The sequence below is a fragment of the Thunnus maccoyii genome, chromosome 17, assembly GCF_910596095.1.
Source record: "Thunnus maccoyii chromosome 17, fThuMac1.1, whole genome shotgun sequence".
Classification (NCBI taxonomy): Eukaryota; Metazoa; Chordata; class Actinopteri; order Scombriformes; family Scombridae; genus Thunnus; species Thunnus maccoyii.
Genome location: NC_056549.1, coordinates 24,120,572 through 24,133,577, shown reverse-complemented (window position 1 = coordinate 24,133,577; position 13,006 = coordinate 24,120,572). Strand labels below are relative to the sequence as shown.

At 38.2% G+C, this 13,006-nt stretch overlaps 1 protein-coding gene across 7 annotated transcripts in view; it reads right to left on the bottom strand.

The window, feature by feature from the left end:
* The window catches only part of LOC121882237 (DNA (cytosine-5)-methyltransferase 3A-like), a 64,156-nt gene that overhangs the window by 18,080 nt on the left and 33,070 nt on the right, over window positions 1-13,006 (bottom strand). For all 7 annotated transcript variants that reach the window (XM_042390320.1, XM_042390315.1, XM_042390318.1 and 4 more), the window contains one exon: window positions 918-1,121. In XM_042390320.1, the coding sequence (XP_042246254.1) occupies window positions 918-1,121 (204 nt within the window). The remainder of the gene's footprint in view (window positions 1-917; window positions 1,122-13,006) is intronic.

The following is a 13,006-nucleotide window of genomic DNA, read 5'->3' as shown; positions in this document are numbered from 1 at the left end:
TTTGGTTTTGGACTGTTGGTTGGACAAAACAAGAAATTTGAAGACGTCACCTTGGACTGTGGGAAATTATAATGAGCATTTTCACTAGCGACTGATTTATAGACAAAACAGTTAATAAACTAATTGAGAAAATAATCATCAGATTAACTGATAATGAAAATAATCGTTAGTTGCATCCCTGCACTGAATGTTAGTTTTTAAAAGTGTCTGTAATAAAGGAGAGTGCAACACAAAGCAAAAAAATCTATTCAAAGCAACAGTTTGGTCTAGCGACCTTCATCAAGTTTCATCTTTTATTAGACCCTCATCAAGGTATCTGCTAAAAGTAACAAGAACAAAATGTCATGTCAAGGATAAGGCTGGTGGTTTTCTATCTTTTTCTTATTCTTATTTCTGAACCAACAATGATCTAATCTAATTATAAGTGTTGTGTGTGTATCCAAAGCCTGATTTATCTTATTCCTCTGTGCCGTAGACCTTCATTGTTGTGCAAAAACTATTAAACCTTTGCACTGACGTTCTTTGAGAAATTTACAATGTAGTATAAAGTCAAGAGGTTGTGACGTGTAGCACAACAAGCTAGCAAAGCTCTGTAAACAGAAGCACTTTCCCGTGCGTGCACAGTTGCCTCTGCTTTACACAAAACTACTCTCCGGACTAATACCGTAATTGGTGTTATTAGTCTTTGGAGCTATCGTCGTCATAATCTTTGTGGTGAAGGAACATGTCACCCAGTGCAACGGGTGACATCACTGATGTGTTTTTAATAGTTCTTAGACAACAATAGAGGTCTCCAGTACAGAGGAAGTAAAGCAATTAGTACAAAATGTTATTTCCTAAGCTAGTGAGAGCTTCCATTATCAACTTAACGCATGAGTCTTATTAACCACTTGAGATGGAATCATTGGCCGTTTTACCTGGTACTCTATCTCTCTGGGCGTGGCTTGGTCTCCCCTGGCAACCGGCTCTGGCGTTACGGCAACTGTTGGCGAGGCGGGGTCTGTTTGTTGCTGTGAAGGGGGAGGGGCTGGACTGGCTGGTTCCTCCTCTTTTTGAAAGTCCGCCTCTGATAGGTCGTCCATCATGCTCATCTCAGCTTCTCTGTACGCCCGTCTCTCTGCCTGTGAACGAAGAAGGGAGGCCAGCGTCAACAGATGAGTGAACTATTTCATTATTTTATTTAAAATGTTGACATATGTCTGTGGTATTCAAATTTGCTTTACTGTGTGCATATACTAGCACAATCGTTTTTTTTGTGAAAAGGCAGTTATTTACAGCACAAAGTCATGATGGATGACACAAGCAGGACAACCATGGGAACAACACAAGTCAAATAAGTGATAACTCCTCATGTATCTACAATGATGTAATTGGTAATTCACATAAAAGGCAAATAAAAAAAAGTTACACACCTTAAATGGCATTTCTCTTTTATTCAAAAGAGTTTAAAACTCTTGCTGTGCAAACAAGCTTTTGGAATCTTTAACCTTATCTGTGTATATGTACAAGAAAAACAAATTTCCATCTTATTTTACTAACTTCTGCAGTATGTGAGGTTTGCCAATGCCAAGTCAACACGATTCACCATTTATGGTTGACTTTTATGAAATTTTCCTTTGGGGAAAACGCCTTCACATACTCCTCCACCTCTGCCAAAACGATTAGATAATAGATGAGTCATTTAGGTCTTTTATCAAGCAAAAAATACAAGATGAAACTTTTGCTGCAGCTTTTTTTTTCTTTTTTGTGGAGATCTGTTCTTTTAATCATTTGATATAATCCTATAAGGAATACCTTTGAATACCTGTCCCATAATTAAAGTGTAAATTTGAAGACTTTGGACTTGATTTGGTGATGAGCATTTCTTGCATTTTATAGACTAAAATAGACAATTTGGTCAAAATAAAAATCACTCTATTAATCAATAATGAAAATATGTTAGCTGCAAGGCTGAGTTACCAATGCCACCCAAAAAAATACCATCAAAACTACTACTACTCCTACTAGTATACTACTCGTACTAATAATAGCAATAATAACAATATTATTTTTCCTGCAAGTGAGTTTAATATCCAATCAGCAAAATAATTCAAGTTTCCCACAGACAGAAAAAACACAAAACTGTATGTAAACAATTAAACTGCATCATAAATGTAATTTTAAAAGCAGATCACGAGCTTCAGGTGTCTGATTTTTAATTGGAGGCCAGTATTAGGTAATTATATCATCAAACCTAAACGCTGAATGAGTCAAACTTCACTTGAAAAGAAGATTTACAGACAAAGTTTTGCAGTTTTGACAACTATCATCAATGACAGTTCTTCCTTGCACTTTGGCACTGCATGTTATTATTATTGATCATGTCTGACTTGCTGGTGAGAGCCGAGGGCAACATCTCATGATGTGTATGTCCTCAAAAGTTGCCCATCAACTTTTCTGTTTTATTTCTCTGGGTCTACAGGCAACCAGTGTCCTTCAAGGAGGTCTTATAACTGATGTTTTATGTGGGTCTTTGCAGCTGATGTGGTGACTGCTCTAGATCAAGGCCTTAGTGCCCTGGGCTGTAGGAACAATCCTTTAATTGTTCCTCTAAACAGGAAGTGAGTGGGGAGAAAGGGTGCGGTGGGGAGGCAGTTCAATGGGTTCAGCTCAGGAGGGAGAGAGAGAAAGAGAGGAAGAAGACAAAGAGAGAGAGTAAATAGGATTATATTATAAAACTGAGGATTACAATACAGTGAGAAAGAAACTAGAGCATGTTTAAAGGGAAACAGGAAGACAGAGAGAAGATACAGAAGGTTGGGCTTTCAAGCTAAAAGTCAGTTTTTTCTATTCTATTACCAGTTGGTGCACCACAATATTGATTTAACCTACAGTATCAAACTTTTCTCTTTGTGGCAGAAATTCTTCAGCATACAGGAAATTGTGCATGAGCAGTACAGTGGTGAAAGAAGTGTCCTTAACTTAAAGGTACCCTGTGGAGTTTTTGACCACTAGTAGAGCTATGGAGCAATGTTTTTACAAGTGGATTCCCAGTTTGTTTGTTCTTATACATGTGCTGCAACAGAGTCCTGCCAATGTGTCACAGTATTCCTCTGATCTACAGGTGGCAGTAACGCAACAAGAAATGCAGTAAGGCTGTATTCAGACCAAATCAGGTGAAAATGCCAGTCCTCCCATTGAATGGGGGTAGTGCGTTTAGGCTGCAGTGGTGCCACACTAGGCGGCGAGAAAGTTGATCCAGAGTCAACTTTTAGAGAAACAAAACCCAACATCATGCGGCAGGGGCCACTCACAGCAGGCGATCAGACTGATCAGAGCTGTAAAAATAAGACCAGAAGGAGGGGAGGATGTCTGATAACGTTAAAAGTAAAGTTAGGCTTTGTTGTCGGCCTCCTGACTCATTTTAAATAAGACGAGAGAAAACGGGAGCAAGAGAGAGAGAGAGAGAGAGAGAGAGCAAGAGAGCAGCTGTGGTCGAGCGAGCTAGAGAGTGAATGAAGAGAGGTGGTAGCGAGAAAGCCCGTGAATCAGATTACTAAAATGTTATTTTCTGATTGTTTCACAGCAGTTATGTTCTAGAGCACAAACACGCCAACACTGCAACACACCTTTGCTCAACCCTGTGGCGGTGCGCCCCACTGCCTGATTTGATCTGAATACGGCCTAATGTAGCGGTAAAGGCAGGGAAGAAGCAAGTAAACATGGACGTAACCAATCCATGTTTTAAACTTTTAAGGAAAATCAGCTTTGCAAATCTTTTATGAGGAAAGAAATGCACTCAACACATTTGTTAGACCTCAAAAATGCACTTTGGGGTTTTTTTGGGGGGCATTTTTGCCTTTATTGGATGGTGGGCAGTTAGGAGTTAGACATGCAACAATGGTCCTTGATGGGAATCAAACCAGGGACACTGCGGTTATGCGGTTATGTGGCATGCGCAGTAACCAGGCAGTAACCATTCAGCTACCGGGTTGCTCTAAGAATGCACTTGTGTATGTGTTTTGGTGAGTAACACTGGATGTAAACAGAAACTTTGTTTGTTTACAAGAAAACACCGCAGGGCACCTTCAAAGTAAAAGATCGGAGTACTTCCTCCACCACTGGCAATACCACACTATAAAATACTCCATAACAAGTAAAAGTCCGGGATTTGTAATTTTACTTTAGTACAAAAGTATTAGCAGCAAAATGTGATTCAAGTATCAAAAGTAAAATTTTCATTATGCAGAATGTCTCCTTTCAGGGTGATATATTATATATTGGGTTATTATTACTGATGTATTACTGTGTATGAAGCATTTTAATGTTTAGCTGGTTTTGGTGGTGCTCATTTTAAGTAGTTTATTACTTTTTACTTATTATTGGATAGTGTGCACATCTAACACCAGCAAACAAAGGAAAAGGAGAGATTATCTTCACACAGAAATTTGCAAGCCGTCAAAAACTTAACTGTAATGTTTTGACACTGAATCACATTCTACGTGAATTGTTTTTATGAGAAGAGTTTTACTTTGAATTTCTCATTTATGAATTTGAATTCGACATAAAACTCTTCTTATAAAAACAACGAATACAAAATGTAATTTCCTTTACCCCAATTTGATGACATCATGGTGCCAAAACCTTCACCACGTACTGCTTTCTGCTGTCATTTTTTGTCTGAATATATATCCTGCTTTTTGTTCACATAAATATTTGCCTAACAACGGCCTTGTAGGTCCAAATGTTGCAATACATTTTTTGGGGAGCTTCCAAATTTCAGTGTTCTTTGTTGCGTTTAAAATCTTGATCTTTAAAGAAACTAGTGACTATAGCTATCACATAAATGTCAGTATGTGATAGCTATAGTCACCAACCAAAGAGTGTCACCTGCAGGAAATCATCAACAGAGAATCTAAACTAAAACAATGTTTGATTGACAAGTGTTAGAAAGACTGCAGCAATAAGTACACATCTTCACAGAGGAAGACAAATTAAAAATATTCATGACCTCACTGGTTACTACGCTGCGAGAATCTCACTGTGGCCCAGATGTAAAATCCCACGACTCCTCCAGTGTTTCCATGACCTAAAAAACATTCTTCCTCTTTGGTTTTCAACATTGGGGTGAAGAGTTTGCTTTCTACTCCAGCTGGGATGAAAAAGCATCATCCAAAAGAAATGAACGTGTGAAACATGTCAGAGAAAAAAATAAAAATAAACACATCATGCCACATTCCTCCAGAAAAAAAGGAAAAAAAAGAAACAGGGGAGGAAGGGGAGGGATGACGGCATAAATTCAAGTGGAGGAGACAGTAAAAGTGAGAGTGTCGGGTCGTGACAGTTCTCTCCTCAGTTTGACCCCAAGGCCAGAGGGTCACTCTTCCCCGCTCCTGTTGACCTCTGACCTCATAAACCCTAGCCTGTTACATGGATTATAGACCAGACCACACACACAAACACACTAACCAACACACACACACACACACACACACACACACACACACACACACACACACACTGTAAGGGAAACTCCATATGTCGTCACTGGTTTCTAAAACATCTGGGATGCTTGAGGGAGAAGTAGCTGAGAAGCTGGAACTAGCAAATGTTTGGCATTTTTACTGAATAAATGACTAAAATGATTATTTGATTATGCCAATTCCTTTTCTGTTGAGCAACAAATCAATCAGATCGTTGCAGCTCTAAATGTCACATAGTATTTTTAGCTTATAGCCTTTGAATGTTTTAGCGTTGTGATTAACAATGTTTTTTTCTCTTCTATTATTTGTCCTTTGCAGGAATAAATAAAGTTGTATTAAATTGAACACCCCTTAATATACTCTTATTCATTAATGTATATTGGTAAATATTACTGTATGCTGCTATGAGGCAATTATTTGAGTTTCATCTCATCAACTTTGTTGTTCATGTTGTGGAGGAAACTTGATAATTTCTGTGAGCATCTGGACCGGATCATCTCATTAGAAGACTTGGACCTCACTCATGTTGCTAAGAGATATCGGCCAAAATCCTGCTTACTGGATGAAACTGTGTTTGTTGCCTGGCAACATTAGCTGATTGAACACTCCATCAGGAAGCTTTGCTGCTCTCAGAGATGAGGGGGATGAATCAGTGATGATAAACTGAAGGGTCAGCTTCATGCAATCGAAGAGGAATCCTTAAACAAACAAAAGCCTGCTGCTCCGGTTGATTATTGTATCACATCTGTCTGATTACATTTATACTGTTGTAAAATAGTTAATGGCATCGTAAAAGTATAATTCTTCAGTGCAAACAACACAATTTTACATGCGGACAAAGATTGGGTCTACTATGACCTGCGACAATTTTTTCTTCTTTTTTAAGATGTTTCTGTTATTACACTAAAAGGAAAGTGTGCTCTAGTAAATACTGACAGTCTGAATGAAATAAATTCACTGCAAAGATAATTTTCAAATGTAGAAATTCATCAAGGTCTGTCTACAACTCTAGCACTACATATCCTCATTCTGTTTCATTCATTTTACATTAACAACCTGAATATCAATTACAGGTCTTAAATATTCAGAACCACTTTTCTCTTTGATTATTCTCCACACTCTATATTTAGGAATGATTCCCAAAAAGCCGTTGTTTTGTTGTTAGCAGTCTATATATAGGATTGAATCACCTACATTCATACATACAAGCTCTAGTTTCACTGTAGCATACTGTTGACATCCACTTGAATTTGTCTCCAAATTAAGTTTTCACTGTAAGATGTTTAAATAGCTGCTTTAATATCACCACAATCTGTCATCAGTAATGTTAGCTGATACTTGTATACATAATTATCTGCAAATACTTTTTTTAACAATGAAGTCTTTCACCTGTGGAATATTTCAGAGCTTAATTTTACAATGGAGTCACTCCAGCAGGTGGGCTGGATTCATCACTTGTTTTCTGCTGACACAGCTCTCAACTGACTCAATCAAACACACTGAATCCACTATCTATATATCTGGACATTATTACAGTCACATACTGTATATTGATCACTGCATTGATTAGTATCTACAAATTATAAAAGATGCAATCATTTAAAGTGTGATTATACTGTCAAGTGAGAAATTTAAATGACCTTCCAGCTTATAAAAAGTACAGTAATTAGGCCAGTTGACGGCGTTAAAACTGGAAGACTTCCACTCATTTTCTGAGTTGAACATAATGTTTGCACCCAAAGGTCAACACACTACCCTTTAATTTAAAACTTTGTTTGCTACTTGTTGAAGCAGAGGAGTCTTATTAGTCTTAACTTGGAACACAAAAAATAAAATTGACCATTTATACACTGGACACTTGGTGAAAAGGTTCTGCTCTTTGAGGAAGCTTTTAAAGAAGATGTTAAAGGATTCAGCTGAAGAGCTAATTCCCAAATAAGAAACATGCTTTAACATTAAGGTTTAGTTAAATATAAAAAAGACCACATGAAGGGGAGGTTGGGGTTGTGGAGGGAACAGTGGCAGCAGACGGTGTTGGTATGAGCAAATTAGCAGAGTTAACAGTGAAGTGATCGGTTATTATGTCTGCTCTGTACACCTGCATGAATATGATTGGATGTTACTAGACGTACAGCTGTGAAGGAGCCAATGATTTTAAAGCTTCAATGACACCGCTGGCGCCAAACAGCCAATACAAGCGCAACTCCAGTGTTCTGCCTGAACTAACACTATGCTTCATGAATATATCAGATAAATTCATATATTTTCATTTATTGCTTACAGTAAACCAGCAACATGTATGTGAGTTTCTCTCCTGCATGAGAGGAAAAAACATCTCAGTAGTCATCAATCAATGAGTCATTCAGCTCAGGCTGCTTGCTTGGTTCACTATCTGTCTCTATCGACAATACAAGATGCTCGGTTGGATAAACAGCTGTTGATATGTATGATTGATGTCCAACTGATGCCAAATAGGATGGACACGACTACGGGCGATGCTCCGCAACAGATGCTCAACCACGACCCAACAGTGCACAACGATCGACTGTCAGCTTGGTCTGGCAGAGCTGTAACATGACACGAGTTGCCTCTGCATATGTATCTGTATGTTCATCTTTTAGCTCTGTGTGCAGTTTGGCTGATTTGTGCACATCAGAGGCTTTAATGAATAACCATGAATATGCTGTTTCTGTCTTTTTTCCACACTGTATTAGACAAAGAATGAGTCCTCAAATTAACTCAATACATTATGATGACATGAGCCATGGCATACTTAAAAAAACTGAATAAAAACTGCATATCATGGGGCTATTAAAACATATTATAAAGCTGTTATAAAGAGCTCTGAAGTGTAGTAAAACTATGTTTCTATGTTTTTTAGTGCATTTGGAAAACACCTCAACCAAAAAGTTTAGTGGGTATATTAGAGTTTCTGCTGGTAATGTACCTCAAAATATTTAGTGACATAATGGTTGCCACTGCCATGTTGTTATGCAAGTAGTCTAATGAAATGCAAAGTTCAAGCATGCAGATGCTTTAAAGGATAGGTTCCTATTTTTCAAGTCTGTCTTAAAACAATAGTCAGGTGCCCAAATGAACATTGACATGTTTTGTTTTTCTTGCTTTAATCATTCCTCCTGTTCATACTGACCATTAGAAGATCCCTTCATAATGCACGTTCAGTGTGATGAGTTACAAAATCCACAAGCCTCCTTATGTAAAAAAAAAAAATATTTAAAAGTTTATTCGAAGGTAATATGAAGCTTTGGCTGTCCAAATTAGTCAAATTAATTCAATATCTTTCTAAGTTGGTCTTTTTAGTGCTAAATTCCCTCTTTTGGCTATGACTCTTCCACTGCAACTGAACAGGAAAACACAGCAGGGAACAGGGATATTTTTTTTTACCAAAAAAGTCCAACTGTGGGAGATATCCACTTTAATTGACTAACTCAGACTGCTGAATTTTTATATAATCTTCAGATACCCAGCAGCAGACAGCAGTGTGGTACTCAAAAAAAACAAACAAAAAACTGCAGGCATGTGTGATTTCATGTGAGGGACAAATAAATGCAGGACTGGTAGAAAGACAGAGAGAGGTTGTAATGTTGTGAGTTACGACTTTGAACTTTGACAAACCCCGTGGCCTGGTCAGTGTTTTCACTCTTAGTGCCGCCCCCTTGACCTCTGACCCCTCACCCCGCGACCTAGCCAATGAGCCATTTCTTAAACCACGCCCCCTTTATGACCGTGACTGACCCTGACCTCAAAATGAACCCGCCTTTGCTCAACAAACACACACACACACTCTCACACACACACAATTAAGAGGGCAGTTAAGACCCCCTCTCACATTGTCAATAGACACCAAGTGACTGCCCTTTCATTAGCATCGATTGCAGCCGTGGGACATGTTAAAGAAAAACAATCAGTGGTTTTCCATGAAGCTCTCCTGAAGTCTCTTCTAATGAAATGGACCAAACAATGTCTGTCAGATGGCTGTTTAATGACAATACCAAAGTGTTTGACCTGATTGTAGCCAAACACTTTAGTTGCTTGGTGTTATTTTCCAATTATGAACATATTAAGTGGAAAAGTTAAGTGGAAATGCTTTAAACTGATAATACAACCCATGTGAGCAGAAAAAAATGACCTCTTGTAATAAAATTGATCAAACAATGTCTGTCTGATGGCTGATTAAGGACAAAACCAAACCTGATGTGAACCCTAGAGTGTAATACAAGTGTAGTAAAAGTGGGAATGCATTCATCTACCCCCCACCTATGTTTCTTACTTTTCTTACTTTCTTACACATGTGCTTCCCAACGTGGGGGAGGGCTTGAAACATAAATTGGACTCTCAAGATGATTAACATAAGAGGAAAACAGAAAAAAACACATTTATACCACAAAAGGTTATGCTTTTTTTTCTTTCTCTAATCTTTGCCTTTTTTGGCAAATAAGTGAAAATCTCTACTTATTAGGGACCCTAAAATTATTCTAAAAAAACAAGTTAAAAAAAACTTTGGTTGAACTGGTCACAACTGGTAGATAAACTAAATACAACTGATGACGAGAGGTTGCAAGTATGGTTTGTTTTGTTTTAAAGGGGTCAGAAGCCAAAAAGGTTGTGAACCATGGTTTTACAATGTGTATTACATCATTACTACATCCAGAGAAAATTCAAATAAAACAACCATGAATGCAGCCCTCATACATCTTGAGCTATAACATTTTACATTTACATTTTGTCATTTGCGACTTACAGGCGAAGCAAAATTATAAGCTTAAAGTTACATGTATTTAGGCAGTTCAACCCCAAAAGAAGGGTGGGTGTTAAAGGGATGACATATTAAGGACACATTTTAAACAGATAATCAAAACTCTACTCTTCACCCAAACAAATAAACAGAAAATATACAAAAAAAAACCTCAGTTCAGTATCCTCTTTAGATGTTTTACTACTGAGATCTCAAAAAGCACTTGAGAAGCCACCAGAGAAAATTCAAAGAGGGGAATTAAACACCAACCATACTTCATTTAGCAAAAAGGATCCCTGCTAGAACGCATAAAAACAAACTTGCCATGAAATAACTTCCTGGCAAGAGAAACTGTTTGTATCACTTCCTGTTTTAAAAGAAAACTGAGCATACATTTCTTTATAGAGTTGCAACACACGCACACGTGAAAAAAAAATGAAATCACTTACAGACCGGACATGGCAGTGTTCCTCCCTGGCTCTCTTTCTCTCTGTCATTTTCTTTGTCTGTCTTTCTCTCACCTCCTTCTCCTCCTCTTCCACCTACACTTCCCTCTCTGTGTGTCTCCTCTGCTACATTCAAGCCCTCGAGCCTTCTTTACCCTCTCGCTCTCTGCTGATTGGCCAGCAGTAAAGTGTGTGATTTACTGGCTCCTTCACCTAACAGATGCTTAGGTGAACTTCCACAACACACAGTGAGTGGTGGTGTAGAGTTATGTCTGGTAGCCCCGGGGGTTTAAGGTGGTGATGACGACGACAACACACACACATACATAATCCTTGCTAGTGTTTACATGTGTGTGTGTGTATGAGGTCTGTACGTGCATCGAGGTCAAAGATTACATAAGCCTCAGAGTTGACAAGGCAATAGGATGTGTTAGGGTCAGGACCTCACATGCATACACACACAGGGATACACATTACTGTGAAACACAAGTCACATGAGACAGTCAAGAGTTACAGGGAGGAAAATAAAGTAAAGCACCATGTCTATACTGAATGTTTCAAGTGGGTGGAGCACTTTTCATTCACTACTCTGATGAGTTGAGTCCAGTAAAATCTCTTATTTAAAGGACCAGTGTGTAAGATTTAGTGGCATCTAGCGGTGAGTTTGCAGATTACAACCAACCGAATACCCCTCTCTGCCCCCTCTCCTTTCAGGTGTGTAGGAGAACCTATATTGGCTGCAAAATTTACAAAAAATGCACAAGACCCTTTCTGGAGCCAGTGTTTGGGCTTCTATAGAAACATAGCAGTGCAACATGGCGGGCTCCGTGGAAGAGGATGCACTCCCTATGTAGATATAAAAGTCTCATTGTAAGGTAATAAAAACACAATTCTTATTGTCATGGGATTATACACTAATTAAAACATACTTATGAATATTATAATCCATTTCTGCCAAATCCGTTCCACTAGAGGCCACTCAATCGTGCACACTGGTCCTTTAAAGCTGCAATGATTTACTCTTTTTTGGCCACTAGGGGGCAGAATACCTCCACACAAAGCCAACAGATACAAAACCCTGACATTTAAAAGTGTTTTTGGGGAATCGCAAACAATTGCCTATTTACTAGGGCTGCAACTAACGATCATTTTAAATATTAATTAATCTGTCGATAATTTTCTCAATTTATCAGTTGGTTATTTGGTCCATAAAGTGTTAGAAAATGGTGAAAAATGTCGATCACTGTTTCCCAAAGCCCAAGATGACGTCTTCAACCACAACCCAAAGATATTCAGTTTACTATCAAAGAAGACTAAAGAAACCAGAAATGTTTCATATCTGAGAAGCTGGAATCAGAGAATTTGACTTTTTTTTCTTAAAAAATTACTCAAAATAATTAATCTCTTATCAAAATAGTTGGCAATTAATTTCATAATTGTCAGCTGATCAATTAATTGACTAATCCTTGCAGCTCTACTATTTTCACATCCAGCAGACACAGAGCAACATTAGCATTTAGTTAGAGTCCTGTATCTGGCAAATCCAATATTGGGTCTCCACCAACGTCTGAGAGAAACACTCAGCTTTCTTTCACTTTCTTCACCAGCTAGTTGCTAACTTTGTCTGTCTGCTAACTGGTGCTGGGCAGGTAGCATACATTTTGTTTAAGGCGCCTTTTTTGCTGAAAGCAGCTGCCTCCTGTGGCTGGAAACAAGGTTGATGAGTGTAGTGAGACTGAACTATAGAGTAAAACCAAAACAATGAGCTTAAAGAGACTAAAAGGCTCTGTAGAGCTGCAGGGATGGTTGTCTTTTTATGCAGGTTTAAAATATTCCAAATAATTGGCTTTGCAAATGTTTTATCTGGAAGGAAATGCATTCAAAACATTTGTTAGGCCTCAAAAATACATTTAGGTGAGAAAAACTGACTGTAAAAACAATTGTGTTTGCAAACAAGACAACACAACAGGGTACCTTTAATTTCCTGGATCTTTGCTGAAAGTTTTGAAAATTATGAATCTGACCTACACTGTGTTTCATTGAGTGGTTAGAGGTCAAAACGAAATCACAGCTGAGTGCGTGCACAGCGTGTGACTTGCTAAGTTAAATCAGCACAAGTTGAGGTTAAGGCAGTGCATTTTCTACAGCGAGGAAAAAAAAATGCACGTTCTAATATATACAGCACACTATACCCCCTCTGAGTATTTATTTTCTTGGCTATAACTTTAGACATGAGCTGAGAAGATGCCAGATTTTCTTTATTTTTATCCCAAAATGGAAAAGACTTCCTTCAGAAAGCAGTGAGATGGGATATTGATGGGGGTGTTAACAGCTGGCTGCAG